At 33.9% G+C, this 16,765-nt stretch overlaps 1 protein-coding gene across 1 annotated transcript in view; it reads right to left on the bottom strand.

Moving 5' to 3' along the window:
* Positions 1-978: 978 nt before the first annotated feature.
* The window catches only part of LOC106467137 (protein FAN-like), a gene marked incomplete at its 5' end in the record, with an annotated part of 133,833 nt that continues 118,046 nt past the window's right edge, over positions 979-16,765 (bottom strand). The window contains 3 exons of the mRNA XM_013927457.2: positions 979-1,244; positions 3,015-3,124; positions 11,113-11,215. Coding sequence (XP_013782911.1) covers positions 1,153-1,244; positions 3,015-3,124; positions 11,113-11,215 — 305 coding nt within the window. The remainder of the gene's footprint in view (positions 1,245-3,014; positions 3,125-11,112; positions 11,216-16,765) is intronic.

Here is a 16,765-nt window from a genome sequence, read left to right as displayed (position 1 = left end):
ACAGTGCACATTTCCAGTTCCTAAACTGGTGTATTCCTTCTTGATATAGCTGTTAGACTGCACATTTCCAGTTCCTAAACTGGTGTATTCCTTCTTGATATAGCTGTTATTAGTGCACACTTCCAGTTCCTAAACTGGTGTATTCCCTCTTGATGTAGCTGTTGTTAGTACACACTTACAGTTCCTAATCTGGTGTATTCCTCCTTGATGTAGCTCTTATCAGTGCACACTTACAGTTCCTAAACTGGTGTATTCCCTCTTGATGTAGCTGTTAGACAGTGCACATTTCCAGTTCCTAAACTGGTGTATTCCCTCTTGATGTAGCTGTTAGATAGTGCACATTTCCAGTTCCTAAACTGGTGTATTCCTTCTTGATGTAGCTGTTAGACAGTGCACATTTCCAGTTCCTAAAATGGTGTATTCCTCCTTGATGTAGCTGTTATTAGTGCACACTTACAGATCCTAAACTGGTGTATTCCTCCTTGATGTAGCTGTTAGGTAATGCATCCTTCTAGTTTATAAACTGGTTTATTCCCTCTTGATATAGCTGTTAGTACATACATCCAGTATTGTGTTTTAGAGTTCTGAATTGGAAATCTTATTTAATTTTTCATAAAAAAGGTTCAAAGGAAAATATCCTTCCACTAAATTTAATAAAAAATTACTTGTACTTTTTTTATTTTGACTCAATCTCACATTTGGGGTTAACCAGACTAATTTGATTTTATTGTTGACCGAAGGGTACTATGAAAAAAGATGCATCTTTCACAAGGTGATCTGAATTATTCCCAAACAGTAATTTGTTGTAGAAATAAGTTTCATTTTATTACTGAGATGAAGAGAAAAAAAAAATTCTGCAAGATCATTTAGAAACAAATTAAACATTATTTTGTGTTTTAGGTAAATCCATGGATTTTATTTTTATATTAATTATTATACCTGATTACTGTAAGAAAATACTATAAGACTTAAAAGCAATAAATATAAATATTTTACAATTTACTAGTACAATTATTTTATCCAATACATATTCTGGCTAACATTTCACCCAAGGCATAAATAACTTGTGCACTACAGATGTGAACTGAATATGTACTGAGAAATATTTTCTGTACACAGCATACATATTTTATGTACAAACAACATTCCTATTTATGAGGTCTTCCATACAGAAATTTTCTTATCTTCACCGCCAGTCACTACTAAACTTCCATCCTCAGACACATCAATACAGATCACAGGTCCTGGATTAATTAATTATTAGATAAAACACCAAACCAAACAATCCAATAATAAAGTTCCTGTATTAGAAACATACATGTCGCAAAATTACCACACTCATTCTGAAATAAACAAATACTAGCATAAAATTGTTGAATAACATAAGTTCACTGACTTAACACAAAAATAGTTGAATAGGATGGTTTTTAAGTATTTTAGCATAAAAACACAATTGAATACGATGGTTTTCACAGATTTTTTGTGGACTGACAGAAAGCTTACCAAATTATTGGGAAATAAAAACCTGTTGGTTTATTAGAAAAATTTAAAAGTTCATATATTACACAATGTGTTATAGAATAGTTCCTATGTCCAAAAGAACAGTTAGGTCACTGTTATCAGTTCAGTCTTTACACTTTAATGCAGTGTACATGAACTGAGCTAATCCAATGTAAATTATATTCCCAGTTCAGTTTTTAAGTTTAATACAGTGTACATACACCGCACTAACCCAATGTCCCATAACTCTGTTCCCAATTCAGTCTGTAAGCTTTACTAAAGAGGGTACAAGCTGAGCTAGCCCAATTTCACATAACTCTGTTTCCAATTCTAAATGCAGTATTTAAGTCTTAATACAAAGTGCATATGAACCAAGCTAACACAATAACACATACACTGTTCTCAGTTTAGTCTTTAAGCCTTATTATAGCATACATGAGTCCAACTAACCCAGTGTAACATAACTCTGTTCCAGTTCAGTATTTAATATACATGAATCAAGCTAACCCAATCTTACATAACTCACTAGCAGTGTGAAACTCCAACCTATAATTAGCAGGAAATGAGAACATTGTTTGATGGCCCTTCCTAATCTAAACTAAATGAGTTTTTGATTAATGCTTTCTACTTAAAAGATTTCTAGACACATTGCATTATAATGTTCTAGTGTGGCTTAACAATACATAGCAATAATGATAACACCACAAGATAATGTTTACCAGCTATACTTATTATATATACCTTCAAAACACTGCAACAAATATCTACATTATAAAACAGCACAACCATCATTTTTTAATGTTATCACAATTAATTAACTTACATAAAAACATTTTGAATTTATATATAACTAGTAGGTTTTACACATACCATTAAAATTGAGTAATAGGATCCACTCATTAAAAATTTCAAAAGTTTTACTTAATATCTAGTACAGAAAGTCTAAATAGAAAATTAATTTAGGAGTTAATGAACTTCAGAAAAAAAATTTACTAAACTTTAACTTACACACTTAAATTGAGATTGTTATTTACTAAAAACAAAATTTTTTCTTTAACAATCAAACTTACATTACTTTCGTACTGAATAACAATAACTAGAAAATAAACGACAAGGCACAAAACTTGTTCTATACATAACTTTCTACAAAAACTTCAAAAGTAATGTATTTAATTCCTAAAATAACTGAAGATTTTAAAATATATCATTTTGTACTATCTATGCAACAAATTGCTTGTGGGTCCGTGACTATATTGGTTACATCCTTTATAACATCAGTCACACAAAAAATGCAGAAACGTTACATTTATATATTTTAGATAGAATTCCATCCAATTTTTTATCAGATCTTTACACCAAATGTTGCAACAAGGAAAAGTATAAATTACTTATATGATGCAGTATGAAGATCCCACTGGTATAAACATAAGTTGGTGATTTCAGGGCTAAAACAAATATGCATTATTATAATCCAATCTGGCCAAAAAATAAGTTGATAACTTTAGTTTACTCACCTATGTGTCCTGAAATAGTGTTAAGAAGCTGTGCTTTTGTTAAGTCCCAAACCATAATATTACCTCTCTCTCCTCCTGTAAAAACAGTAGAACCATCCCAGCAAAGACATCTATAAAACCAAAATAAAAGATATCATTAGAAAAAAATAATTCGTTTTTTTTAAAGAAAGGTTCTTTAATATTGAGGAAGAGGTTGCTTATAATTACAAAATAGATACCATAATATTACAAAGCACAATACACATGCTCTGTATGCTTAAATATCATCCAAATTCAAAATGTTTGTTTCCCCTATTCTGACTCTGCTGTTTGTGACATTTATAATCTAACGTAGAATGTGGTTTGTGTCCTTTCTGTCATATTAATGCTATGTTTGGTCTATTTTTATATTGAATAGTATGTGCTTTATAGCATACATTACAGTTTCCTTCTTCGGTCACACTTTGTAGTATGCTAGCTAGCTAGCTATCAAACATAGATACAAGGTGAACAGTATATTGAACGTATGCATGAACCACTTTCTAGTCCCTTCAAGATATATGAACATTGGCAAGTCTAGCTAATGTTACTAACATAAAGCCAAATTTGGTACTTTAAATACTGAAATGATTTAGATATGCACTTAAACACAAACACATTTCTTTCAATATTTTTAATTTTCAAAAATAGAACAAAAACTTTTAACAAAAATAAAATTAACCATTAGAAACTTGAACATCTATCAAATTGTCTGCCTCAGATATTTCTGTATTAACTTCCTTGTAAAATAAAGTTTGATGATTTTTTGAAGAACAGTTGAGGTCATCATATCTATTCATACGAATGCATTTCATTTTCTTGGGCTGTGCTTTGGAATCACTTTTCCTTGCTTTTGCAAACATCATGTACTACGAAAATAAGTTTTGAGGATTTCTTACAGCTCCCAATCTTTCTCATCTCCTGGACAAGCACAATGGTAACAGATATGTTTCTGTGTATATAATGGAAAACTTATTCAATATTAGGTAAATGCTACTGGGGTCCCGAGTTCATCTGCAACCTTACATGAATAGCTCCTTATAAAGTATCTCCTAAAAAAAAAAAGACATAAACGGATGAAAATTATAATTACAATGGAAAATTTAACCTATACAACTTTAGTATGCAACAGGTGATTAACTTATTCTTGTTCTCAGTGGACATTGTAACAACTATGTCAATTCCTTATATGTGAAATTACCGACTGTGGGTTTGAGGAAATGAGATAGTTTATTTCAGAAGCAGTGTTGGATATACTGAATAAAAAAACTGGATCTAGAATGAAGGAAAAATTACTATTTCATAAAGCTTACAATCAATGACCCTCAGATATAGTCATACTTTTCTAATGAGCCATGGATATAATTCTGCTTTTCTAATAAGCCACAGATACAGTCACACTTTTCTAATAAGCCACAGATACAGTCACACTTTTCTAATGACCCATGGCTATAGTCAGACTTTCCTAATGACCCATGGCTATAGTCAGACTTTTCTAATGAGCCACAGATATAGTCACACTTTCCTAATGACCTGTGGGTATAATCATAGTTTTCTAATGACCTACAAGTATAGTCATACTTTTCTAATGACCCATGGCTATAGTCATACTTTTCTAATGACCCATGGCTATAGTCAGATTTTCCTAATGAGCCAAAGATATAGTCAGACTTTTCTAATGACCCATGGCTATAGTCAGACTTTTCTAATGTGTCACAGATATAGTCAGACGTTTCTAATCGGCCACAGGTATAGTCATACTTTTCTCATGACCCATGGTTACTGTCATACTTTTAGTGACTCACATATATAGCCATGCTTTTCAACAACCACATGTATAGTCATACTTTTCTAACTACCCATAGGTACAGTTAGAAGATTCTAAAACTTGGCCAGGGCTACAGAATCCTTTGCTGGAAGAGCCCTCTTTGAGTTAAATGTATTTTGGCTTTTGACACTTTACAATTTTTCAGATATCTTGTGCTACTAATGCAGCATTTTTGATACCCTGAAATAAACAACCAGGACTTCACAAAAGCTGCAGCTGCTAGATGTTGAAATGCTTTAGCACTCTAATTTTAAATGAAATGCTCAGAGTGCATATTTTTTTTTAGAACTTTTAGATGTGAGTACTATCCTTACTTTCTATTTTTCTATGTTACTGATATAAGCAATTGTTAGCACTTGTATATCAGTATCTGTTCAGCAATAACTGGAACTTTAAATGTAATCTGTGCAAAAGGCTTATCCTTCTCACTTGTGTCCTGACAAACTACCCTCTCAAGACACTCAGTCTGATTATCTCCAGCCTGCAAAATTGGATCTGGTGCCCAGTGAAAGTTTTCTTCAAATCTATTTGGAGTACGGCAGTTCAAATTTGGACATTTTCTGATTTGGAAAATGTATCTTCTCTTCTTTACTATTTTACCCTTCAATATGAGCTATTGCAGCTTGTATCACTTCAAACAGGGAAAGACGTTTATGCAAAACACATACGGGTAACTCTGAGTATTCCTTAAAAACATTGCAATATTTTGTTAAAGTTTATAAGTATTTTGTATACAAAGAATGACATTATTTTAATTACGTCTTTCTATAGTGGATACTTGCATTCAAACTGTTAAAATAGTTTGAGTGCAAGGTGAATTTCATTTTAAGTGCCAAAGTAGAAAATTTTTACAGCTCATTGGTCACATTAACGTACATCTGAAGTTTTAAGTAGTTTTCAAAGGTATCTTTTAAAATAAAGGACTTAAAACTGAAATAATATAAAATTTCAATTCATAACATACATTATAATATTAATGTCATTCATATACATTGAGAGTAAAGGTGTTTAAATAAATTTTGAATGTAACTCAGTGACTTGCACAGAAAAGCATTTAAAGGGGCACCCCACTGTGAAAGAGTTAAATGAAAAACAAAGCTGAATGTAATAAAACAAACAAACTGGGTATGAGCACACTACATAATGTTAGTGGTAATTATGCAAATAGTAAGTTTTTATATATATTTTGTACAAAATGTTTTGACATCAGAACATTGATAAATAATTACAAAATATATCATTTACAAATTGAAATTTATACAGCAAGCTCGATGACGAGGAACCCACTTTGAGACTAATAATGGCTGGAGACGGCTTGAATGGGTAATGAAGCAAAACTTTAATATAAGTTTAACATAACAGCAAGTGTACAACGTTTCGACAAAGGTTTGTCATCATCAGGTACAAGTAATTTACACTGTCCATCTTAATTGAACAAAACAACCCTACTCTAAACCAACACCCTAGGGTGCCTAGATACCTCTTCTAAGTTTCACAACAGTTCCGGTCATGTGACTTCTTTGTTCAATACTGTATATATATATCCATGTCAGTGTAAATTACTTGTACCTGATGATAACAAAACCTTGTCGAAACGTTGTACACTTGCTGTTATGTTAAACTTATATTAAAGTTTTGCTTCATTACCCATTCAAGCCATCTCCAGCCATTATTATACAGCAAGCTGTTTCATTCAATATAAATACAAATAAATAAAAGTAAAACTATGTACAAATAAAATAATTAACACACCTGCTTTGGATGACTCTACTGACATTGAACAATCTCAATAGAAGGATACACTGTACATAGAATTGTTTTCTCTAATGCCTTGACAGCTTCATAACTGGCAGCAATTAACTGTTTTCTTTTAGGAGCTAGCATTTCTGTCATGTCTTCAAGGCTTTCAATGATGAGTTGCATTGATTGCAACTACGATTCCTTCAATTCCTGGTTCCTCTTGGTTTTAATATGAAGTGATAATTTTCCTATACTGAAAATGTATTTCCGATAGGAACTTTTCTCTGCTCACCTAAATAGCTATTCTCATTCAGTGCTGCCCTCTATATGCAAAAATGTTTCTGCACACGCCACAAGCCTTGAAACTCCCATCCATTTAGAATTGACTAATTCCAATGCAAGTTATCATATAACAACCCTCCACCAATAAGAGTGTGACACACACACACTTGACTCTTGTGACTCCCTCTATTCAATTCTACCAAACTATCACTTTGAGTATTGGCAGAAAATTGAAGCACCAGTTTTCAGTGGGGAGGAAGGGTGGGAAATGTGAGGAGAGGTAAGTACCTGTCGGAAATATATTATCAGTGTAGGAAAATTATAACTTCTAATACAGTACCTTATCTCCTCTCACATAAATAGCTAGAATCCCATACTGAAGAGGTGGAGGGATCAGTGTGAGGGAAAGAAATAACCATCCTTCGAAAGTGTCCAGAGGATATTTCCAAAAAAGTAGCTCTTCAGATTTGAAGATCATATGTGGGAGACTGCACCACTTCTGAATCAGGTATACTCTTTGCCTATTATGAAAAGATGTCACATATATGGGCAGAAAAATGGAGAAGCACATCCAAATGAGAAAGAACAATGGCAGGATAGTGATATGAACCATACATAATTTATTAAAGTAATAAAACTCAATCCCAGAAAACATAAAAGTGGGTAATATTAAAGGATGTGCCCCTAGGTGTCAAGTGGCTAGGGTGCAACGAACTGTACACAGCAAGTCAATTACATCCAAAACCCATGTTGCTGGGAACCAACATTCACGCAGGAGTAGGATGAGGATCATACCATAGGTAAGTCAACTGCAATCCAAAACCCGGCCAGCTGGTATCGACATCCATGCGGGGGTAGAAAAGAGGATCATACCACTGGCAAGTTGGCTACAATCCAAAACCCAGGTTACTGGGTTCTAATATCTAAGTGGGGGTAGGAAAGAGTAATAAAAGATAACTTACCCAGTCAAAGTCTCACTGTACATTGAAGAACAGCTACAGCAGAAGATGATAACCCAAAGATGAAGATACCATGATTCTATGCAAGTAGTGAGAGACAAATGTATGAGGGGTAGTCCACATGCTTGATTGAAGAATTTCCTCCAAGGGATGACACAGGTGAGATGCCAAGGAAAAGGAAAGGTGTCATATTTGATGAGACGACAATCAAAACAAAGTACAGGAGGAAAACGATATAGAAGAATAAACCAATCAAATTAAAAGCCGAACCCAATTGGTGAGGGTGGAAGGAAAAAGATCACCAGAGGATGTCTGCCAAGGAATAAATAGGTGGGACGGGTACCACGGAAGAAAGCCATATGGGCAATATAACAACAAAGAGCATGTAGAGGACACAGAATCTATCCAGATCAGACCAAGGATAAAAGTCTGAAATGAAAGGAAATTGGCAAAAAAAAAAAAAAAAAGCAATTATTCCCTCTCGAGCCATCAATGTTTGGGGGAGGAAAGAATAATCTGGATAAGTGAAACATCGACGGCAAATAAATCTGACCTCCTATATCCAGAGTCTAAAAGGAGGAGAAAATAAGTCATAAGGGAAAGGTGAAACAAGGAGCATGTAGATAGAGGTTTGAACAGAGGCAAAGTGAGGCAGTGAAGGACTATATTAACATCCCAATATGGAAGAATAGCTCGCTGAGGTGGACAACGAATCCGGAAAGACTGCATCAAAAGAGAAAGTAGCAGAGGTATACACCCTACGGTATAGGGAAAAACGAAATGTGTGGGACAAGGCCATCCAATAACCCAAGATCAAGGAGAGAGAAGATCCCAATAGAAAAGCCAAGTAATCCACAATATGAAGAACAGAGGGTTGGTCAGATGAATAGGGGCTTGTCTTGGCTCCAGCTGTGACAAACGTGCAACCAAAGATGACAGGGTCAAGTACTGATGCACAGACTCCAAATGTGATTCCAAAGTCTCATGTATGTTACCAAAAACAGACTGCTGAAGAAAGAGGAGCCATTCATAAATCCCTATGATAAGGGAGCAATAAACAAACCTGGAACAAGGCTTTGTCTCAACCTAAGAGATCTCAACAACAGAGAAACCACGTGTGTAATGCAAGAGCCAAAGACGACAAACGAGCCAATGTGGAGGTAACAAGGGAGAGGCTGTTCCTTGAAAAACCCTCAGTATCTCTGTGGATTGCCTCAGAAAGGAGATGGATAGTAGACAAATACCACCGAAAAAAAGGAAAGGTAAGAGATACATGGGCATTGGAGAAATGCATAGGAAAATCAGGTACCACCTCCTACACAGGTAAAATCAAACCCAACTTCTGAGAGTTGAGAAACAGACAGTCAGCCCGATGGTAAGCTAAAGCCAACTGATCAATAACCTGTGGAGGGTGAGGCATGCTGGTACTCTCAACCAATTGTGAAGCAAATTGCTCAGCATGGGCCCAAATATGTGGAGAGGGTGGGAAAAGAAAATAGTAAGATGAAGACACTGCAAAATCCAGTGGTGGTAAAAGGTTATCAAAATCCTTGTTGGCCTGAACAGGAAGAAGTGGGGCAAGTTCAGGAGAAGAAGGTTGACCTATATAATGATCAACTTCTTGGCGAATAATTGCAGATAAATCCAATAACAGGTCTCCCCCACCCGTGAAGTAGTGCTAGTAGGAGGTATGATATTCGAAGTGGTAACATGAACCTCAGAATTCATAGTTGAAAAATAAATCAAACAAATGTGTTTGATGTAAAAAAAAAGTTGAGAGAGAAAGAAAAAGACTGGGAAACTAAGTTATCTAAAAATTCTTCCACAAAGTACAGAAAAAAAAATTAATGAAGAAAGTCCACTTCAGAAATTAAACTAATAAAATCCATGAATGTGAAACATATACAGAGCACCAAAAACATCTTGATGCGATTACTGCCAAATGAGAAATGATAGTTCAGGAGAATTGAATAGAAGGAGTCACATGCATCAAGAGAGTGTATCACACTCTTGTTTGTGAAGGTTTCTTGTATGCTAATTTGCATGTAAGATGCTTTGGAATTAGCCAATTCCAAATGGGTAGGAGTTTCAAGGCTTGTAGCATGCACAAAAATTTTTTGCATATAGAAGGCAGCACTGAAAAAGAATGCTATTTATATGAGCGGAGGTAATGTACTGTATTGGAATATTAGCTATAGTGTTTGCACATTTTAGAATTTGCTCAACCAAACTGCTGGTCATCCAAATTGATAAATATATAGTTTTATTCATTACTTAATAGGTCTATTAAATTTCAAATTTATAATTTGAGTAAAAGCTTATTATGTAATAAGGAAGTTTCACATCTTCATTACTGATAAACATAAGCAGATAGCAAAAACGATTTATCTTAGGTTTCAGCACATCAGAATATCTACACATTATGCCCAACTTATGTTTTTTTCTACTCAATTACATAAATAAAACATATCATTGTTAATTCCACACTAAACTTTTATACTGTTATAGGAATAGTCATGAAATTTGGCATACAGTGAAACATACTTAGAAAAGAAATCAGCAATGACATCAACATTGTTGAATGATTCAAGATCTCTAACAATGAGGAAGTTGGGGTGTGACTAAATGTAGATACGAGTTATAAACCCAATGTATACATAAATTATAAATCCCGGACCAACTTTCAAAAATCTATCAGTCATGGCTATTTTACTGGGTCAGTCAGAGAAGAGCAAACAAACAATATTTTATTTCAAGACTTACAAGCTACTTCAGTTTCCTTTAATTACTGAAAAATAATACAAGTCAACATATAAAATCAAAATATTAATGTAGGTTACTAATACTTTATACAGGAGTAAAATTTTGTCATCCATAAGTGTAATTTATCACAAAAGTGGTACCAGTATTAGCAAAATCTAGGAAATACAATACACCAAACAGCATTGTTTAAGTAAGCTGGAATTTCATCTGACTTCTCAGCAATGAACTAAATTAAATCATCAGCTAATACATGAAATAAACAGAGTTATTATTCCTTAGCTACTAAATAGTATTAAAATATATTCCCAGTTTCAATAATATAAAAAAAATGTCAGAAATATTTGTTATTAGTGACAGGAAGATGAAACATTAATGATTATTTCAAGCAATAGGAAATTCAAATAATACTGTTAATGAACATTATTATTATTTTGTAACACTGTTTGCAAAAGTCCAGTTATTTTTACATTTCTGTAAATTATATCATGTTAGACAGATTTTCACAAACCTCAGTTCTTCTCCTGCATCCTTACTAAAAAGCTGAGTTCCTGTTTTGATGTCTAATACTTTCAATGTTTGGTCTGTACTGCAGGATGCTACTGTTGAACTGTCTGTAAACATCAACTATAATGATTATCATCACATCACACAAGAAATAACTTTACTGCAGAGCATTCTAATTCAATAAATTTCCTAAGTGCAATGTAAATAAAATTTCTCTTACCCCCAAACCAAACAAAATTCTCATCGTTCTCAGTAAAATATAACTTAAAATTTACTATTCGACATATCACAAAACATATCATTGACAAAAGTCAATATTTATGTGTGTAAAAAGCTTCTTCTGTATATGAAAAATATAACCTGTAACTTATTGTTATGTGCAAAAGATGCTCATCTCTATACTTAAAATGTTACCCAATAATTATTCACATATATAAAATGAAACCCATCTCTACATGTACATTATAACCCAATGTTTGTATGGCACATGAAATCAACATCATACTGAGGGGGCAGCCACAAGTACTGAGAAAGCTACCAGTTATCTCACCAACACAACCCCCCCCCCCCCAACTTCATGTGAATCAAGAATAAGCTGCTTAAGGAAGCCTCTGTTATGAGTTGGTAAAAAATAGACCCTCTCTGTGAAAGATCATCTAGAAAGGCAAACAAGATATTGCTGTACCCAGCCAAGACCCTGAAGAAGGTCCCTCCAATGCTGACTACCTATAGTTGCTCCACAGACTGAGCAACATAAATTTTAAAACAAGGTTCCAAAAAAACTCCATCCCAGTACTTCAGCAAGCCAGTTTGTGTTACCAACATTGATTCCTTTTCTTTTATAACATGAAAGTAGAGCTGCATGCCACTATACTGCGATGATGTTTTTTTGCCCATTTAACATTTGCCTCTTAGCCCCTGTTGTCCTTTCAACTCAGAAATCTACTGTCCCACTTTATCATAACTCACATTTAACCTACTGCTGGAGCTAATAACATGGAAGGGTTAGTAAATTAACTGGAGTCCATTTGGTCCTTTTGAAGCTTCTTATCAGTGATTCAATTATTCAATGGCTAACCTATTATTTTATAGCTCTCCTCTAAGGTCCTTGATTTTCACTAAATTTAGTATTGTTATATTAACAAAACAAAAGAAATTTTAATCTAGTTAAGTTTTTGTTGTATACTTTAAATAAAAGGCTTTATGTACTCTCAAACATGCTTGTAGACATTTTGCTCTTCACTGTCATTCCATTGCTCTTGGGTCATTGATAACCTACGTGAAAAAGGTGTCTAATATGGAATAAATCAATATTCATCACTTAAAATAGCAATTATGACTGCCATGTAGTCTATTCTGGTATACATACATATGTAGCTGTAGCTGGAGGCTTTTGTGTTTGGAAGGCAGCTCTTGGTCTACTCTTGTACAGTCAAAAATTGGGATTTGATTATGGTTCTTATAGTGCACCCATGACTCCAAAGTATGGAGTGTTTTTGCGACAATGGGACACAAACCATAAACTTTTGGATTCATAGTCTGAGCACACTAACCAAAAGGTAATATCTTGCCTTCTCATCACTGGAGGTACAATGTGTTTTACATCATATATGACCTCTTGCACATCTTGACAAAACCCAAGCATGCAACAATGGGATGATGGTAGTGAAGTAATCTATACTTCAATTTCCAAACAGGTGCATGTGGTGAATGTAATAGCCCTGGCTGCAGTTACCAGCAGCCCCAACCACTAATGGGGTTGTTTGAGTGCTGGTAGTATTATGCATATGATTGATGGTGAAGGGGTCTTTATCAGTGGCCATTTAGATATATTTTAGCTACAAGGAATTTGCTTGTTTCTTCATATGGTCACCCAAACAAGAAGCAAAACCCAAGACAGTCAAAGTGACATCTGCATTCTTGTACGAGACCTTGATCTCTTGCTTGGTGGCAAGCACTATCAAACCAGCCTTGTCATTATTTAACATGGTCATATTATTGGCTGGATATATTGGGTATTGTTAGCTTTGAGAAGCTGTCCTGAAACTTCTAGGTAAGCCTCAGAAGGGAGAATGTACTGGTTACTGTTGTTAACCCTCTCGCCACAGATAAGTCAAAGTGCACATGTCAAAACCTTTTAGAAAGTTGCATTCAAAATTTAATAAAACTACTTTATTATCACTGTATACAACTAAACTTGGCACCAAAACACTGTTAACCCTATCGTAATGGGCATCTTTTACTGTGCATGTCACAAAGTTTTAGTGACTTAGATTCCAAATTATATTAATCTATTTTTTGTTTATGTTATACCAATTAGTATAGCATAAAATTGCGGCTAATAATCCATATTTTAATAGTATATAAGTTTTAAGTTCTTAATTTTATAAGGCAATATTTAAAAAAATCCTGAATTTCTCCTACTGTGACATATGTTCTCTATGCATCTCCACTTCTCTATTTTATCCACCACCCCTCCAATAAGTATGAAATTCAACGTAAATTACTCATTATCATTGCTCAGACAAACCATAATTTCTATAGCCTTCATTTTTGTTTGGTCACAGAGCTATCAAATAGAATATCAGACCCCTTTTGCCACACCCACCTGTCACATCCTCTCTCTCTCAGGATTTGTTAATAGTTCTCTCTTACGTTTAATTCGTATTATCTATGACCAATAGAAAGCCATGTTTTTCATCTATCAAATGACGTATTGTATAACATTGTGTTCTGAATGTAGAATTGTCAATTTCACTATCAGTACAAGCTTTGCTTCAATGGGAAAGACAACGACTAGCTTGGATGAATTTGTAACTGCTCTTGTCACATAGTTAGAAAGCCAGAAAATTGTGAGAGTTAGGGGAAATTATCTAATTTAGTGCATTACTACCATTAGTATAAAAAAGTAATGTTACGTGTCATCAATAATCGCCAAAAAAAAAAAGAAGATTTGGATATGTACCCTATTTCGTGTTTTTCATGTTTATTCTTTCTTTATTATTATAAAAGTAATTAAAATGTAAAAATAGGGATCTCTTTAGGTTAGTTCAAATTAGATTAGGTAAAATAAATAATAATAATAATATAAAAAATGTTTCAACTTGTGGGTAACATAAATCGATAGTGTAACGTGACTTCCACATTCTCCAAGTGATTTGCAAACAGTAGTTAGAAACATTCAAAGGGCAATAAAACAATAAATTTTAATTATAAATAGATGTATACTGTTACGAGTTTAAAGATACTTAGGATGAACAAATGTAGTTTCATGTTACAATTTGAAGTCATTGTACAAAGAAAAAAAGGGTAATTTAGATTTATTTCTATTCTTTTTTGGTGGTTACAAGGTTGATCAAATTGACCATTGTTGTATAGAGATAAGGTAGAGAAAATAACAGATAGATATAAAGTATTACTGAAAACAAACATTTGAAATGTTTTTTAGGAGGTTTAGAGATTATACAAATTAAATCTGAGATTTTTGATATGAAGAAAAGTATTTTTAATCTTAACATGAAAATCACTTTGCACACAGACTATTCAAAACAAATGCTCGATATTTTCATGACAAATTTTTTTGTATGTGAAAGAATTTTAATGTTTACTGAATTACTGCCAAATTTTGTGAAGATATACATACTATGTTAAAAGTTTGTAGTATCAAGTCTATAAATACTTTATACGAGTACAAAGAGGTCATGTGGTCGGTCAAATTGACCGAGCCCGTATTGAAAGAGTTAAAGTGAGCTATTCAGTTTCAAATTGGTATCATAACAGTAGCAAGTATCAAGCAAGCTGATGAAGACTGAGAGAATTTTTTAAACATTTCTATTTGAAATTAAGAAGTTAAAAACTTAGATAATATACAAATCTGATTTATAAACATTTTCATGCCAAGGATTATTGATATACATGAGTAACAGAGTTGTTTAATTAAATTTGAATGTAACACTGTAAAAGGTTGTTACATGCAAAAAGGAGCCAGACCTGAAGATGAAGGGAAGAACCAATTTGTCTTCATCTGAACACATTGGATATCCAAAAATACTGAAAGGTAAAACAGCTTGTTCCAGTGATGAAGAAGAGCTCACAGAATTGGGAATACATTGATAGAAATATATGGATATCAGAGCAGTTAGGTTATTTCATCCCACTGGTTGTGATGTAGTAAAAGGTCTGTACCATCCAAGCAGACATATTACAGATCTTCCAATTATATTTAATGCCTCATTCATGCCAGTTTGTCTTGTGCATAAGATAGGGTCAGCTTCCATCATAGAGAAATTAAAAAAATCCTCAATCTCCCCTACAATGAGAATTGTGATATTTGCTCTCTAGGTCTTCCCTCTTCTCTAATTTATTTACCACCTCTCTGAGAAGTATGAAATTTAATGTAAATTACTCATTACAATATATATTATTAAGGCAAAGTATAATTTATAGCCTTCAATCATATTTGTTTATGGAGTCATGAACCAGAAAATCAGATATGCCTGCATTGCCCATCCTCTCATTCACAAATTGCCAGTAATTCAATCTGATCTTTTATGCTGTATTATTTACAACCAATACAAAGCCAAAGTTTTAACCTATCAAATGACATATTACATTACATTTAAAAATTTTTTCTCATGGAAATCATATCAACAAGTAAAGATCTGATTTTGGTCCAAAAGATGCAAAGCATATGTAAGAGTGGGGCATTTCCATCACAAGCTCAAGCAAGGGTTATGTGTCAAAAGTGCTGCTTGAAATGTAGAAAATGAAAGTTGGGTCCATTTGGAACATTCAGGTAGTCCATCCTTGAACCCCATAATTAGCCAACTTCCTTTTGAACTATAGTCCCAATAACACAACTTTACTGGCTCTTGGGTCTTGATTAGGTAAAAGGTAAACTTGGATGGCTCTTCCTAGAGCTGGAATGTTCTCATAAATAAAGATGATGCTTTGTATATCATCCCAACCTCCTTATGGGCATGTTAACTCTGCTGTGATGGAAAAATTATTCAGAACACAAAAGCACTTGGGGCTCATCAATAAGCTAGGTGGGATGTAACTTGATTGGCACAAAGAAATGTTTTGGATTTGGCTACTAATGATTTCAGTGGATGCACAAAGTACACTGCAACAAGAGTATGGAAGTAGAAGTCTAGGATGTATTACATGACATCACCATGCATGCTTGATGGAAGAAATGTTTGGGCTCTTATGTAGCCTTTGTAATATGAAAAACCATTGCCTTGACAGTTGACACAACAGGTCAAAATCCCTGTGAATCTTTACTTCCACTCTGCTGAAAGGCTTACTTCTTTGGATATTACAGAGACATCTCAAAAGTAAATAGACACTATGATGTTTTTCAATAGTCATTTATCTCACATTATCAACTTAACAAAAATGTTTACAAATGTGCATCAGTACTTAGTCGATTTGCCACTAGCATATTTCAGTGCTTTGACTCATTCTGGCATGGAATCGATGAGTTCTGCAATTTTCTCCTGTAGGATCTTGACCCAGGCTGCACACAAAACATTAAGTAACTTTCCACAGGATGCTGGTTTTCTGGAACTTCTTCTCACTGCTCGAGCAAGTATGGCCCAGACATGCTCGATGGGGTTCATATCAGGTGACTGACTTGGCCATGGGAGTCGTTG

The sequence above is a fragment of the Limulus polyphemus genome, unplaced genomic scaffold (assembly GCF_000517525.1).
Source record: "Limulus polyphemus unplaced genomic scaffold, Limulus_polyphemus-2.1.2 Scaffold2500, whole genome shotgun sequence".
Classification (NCBI taxonomy): Eukaryota; Metazoa; Arthropoda; class Merostomata; order Xiphosura; family Limulidae; genus Limulus; species Limulus polyphemus.
The sequence above is the reverse complement of the archived record's forward strand: the minus strand, read 5'-3'. Positions and strand labels throughout refer to the sequence as shown.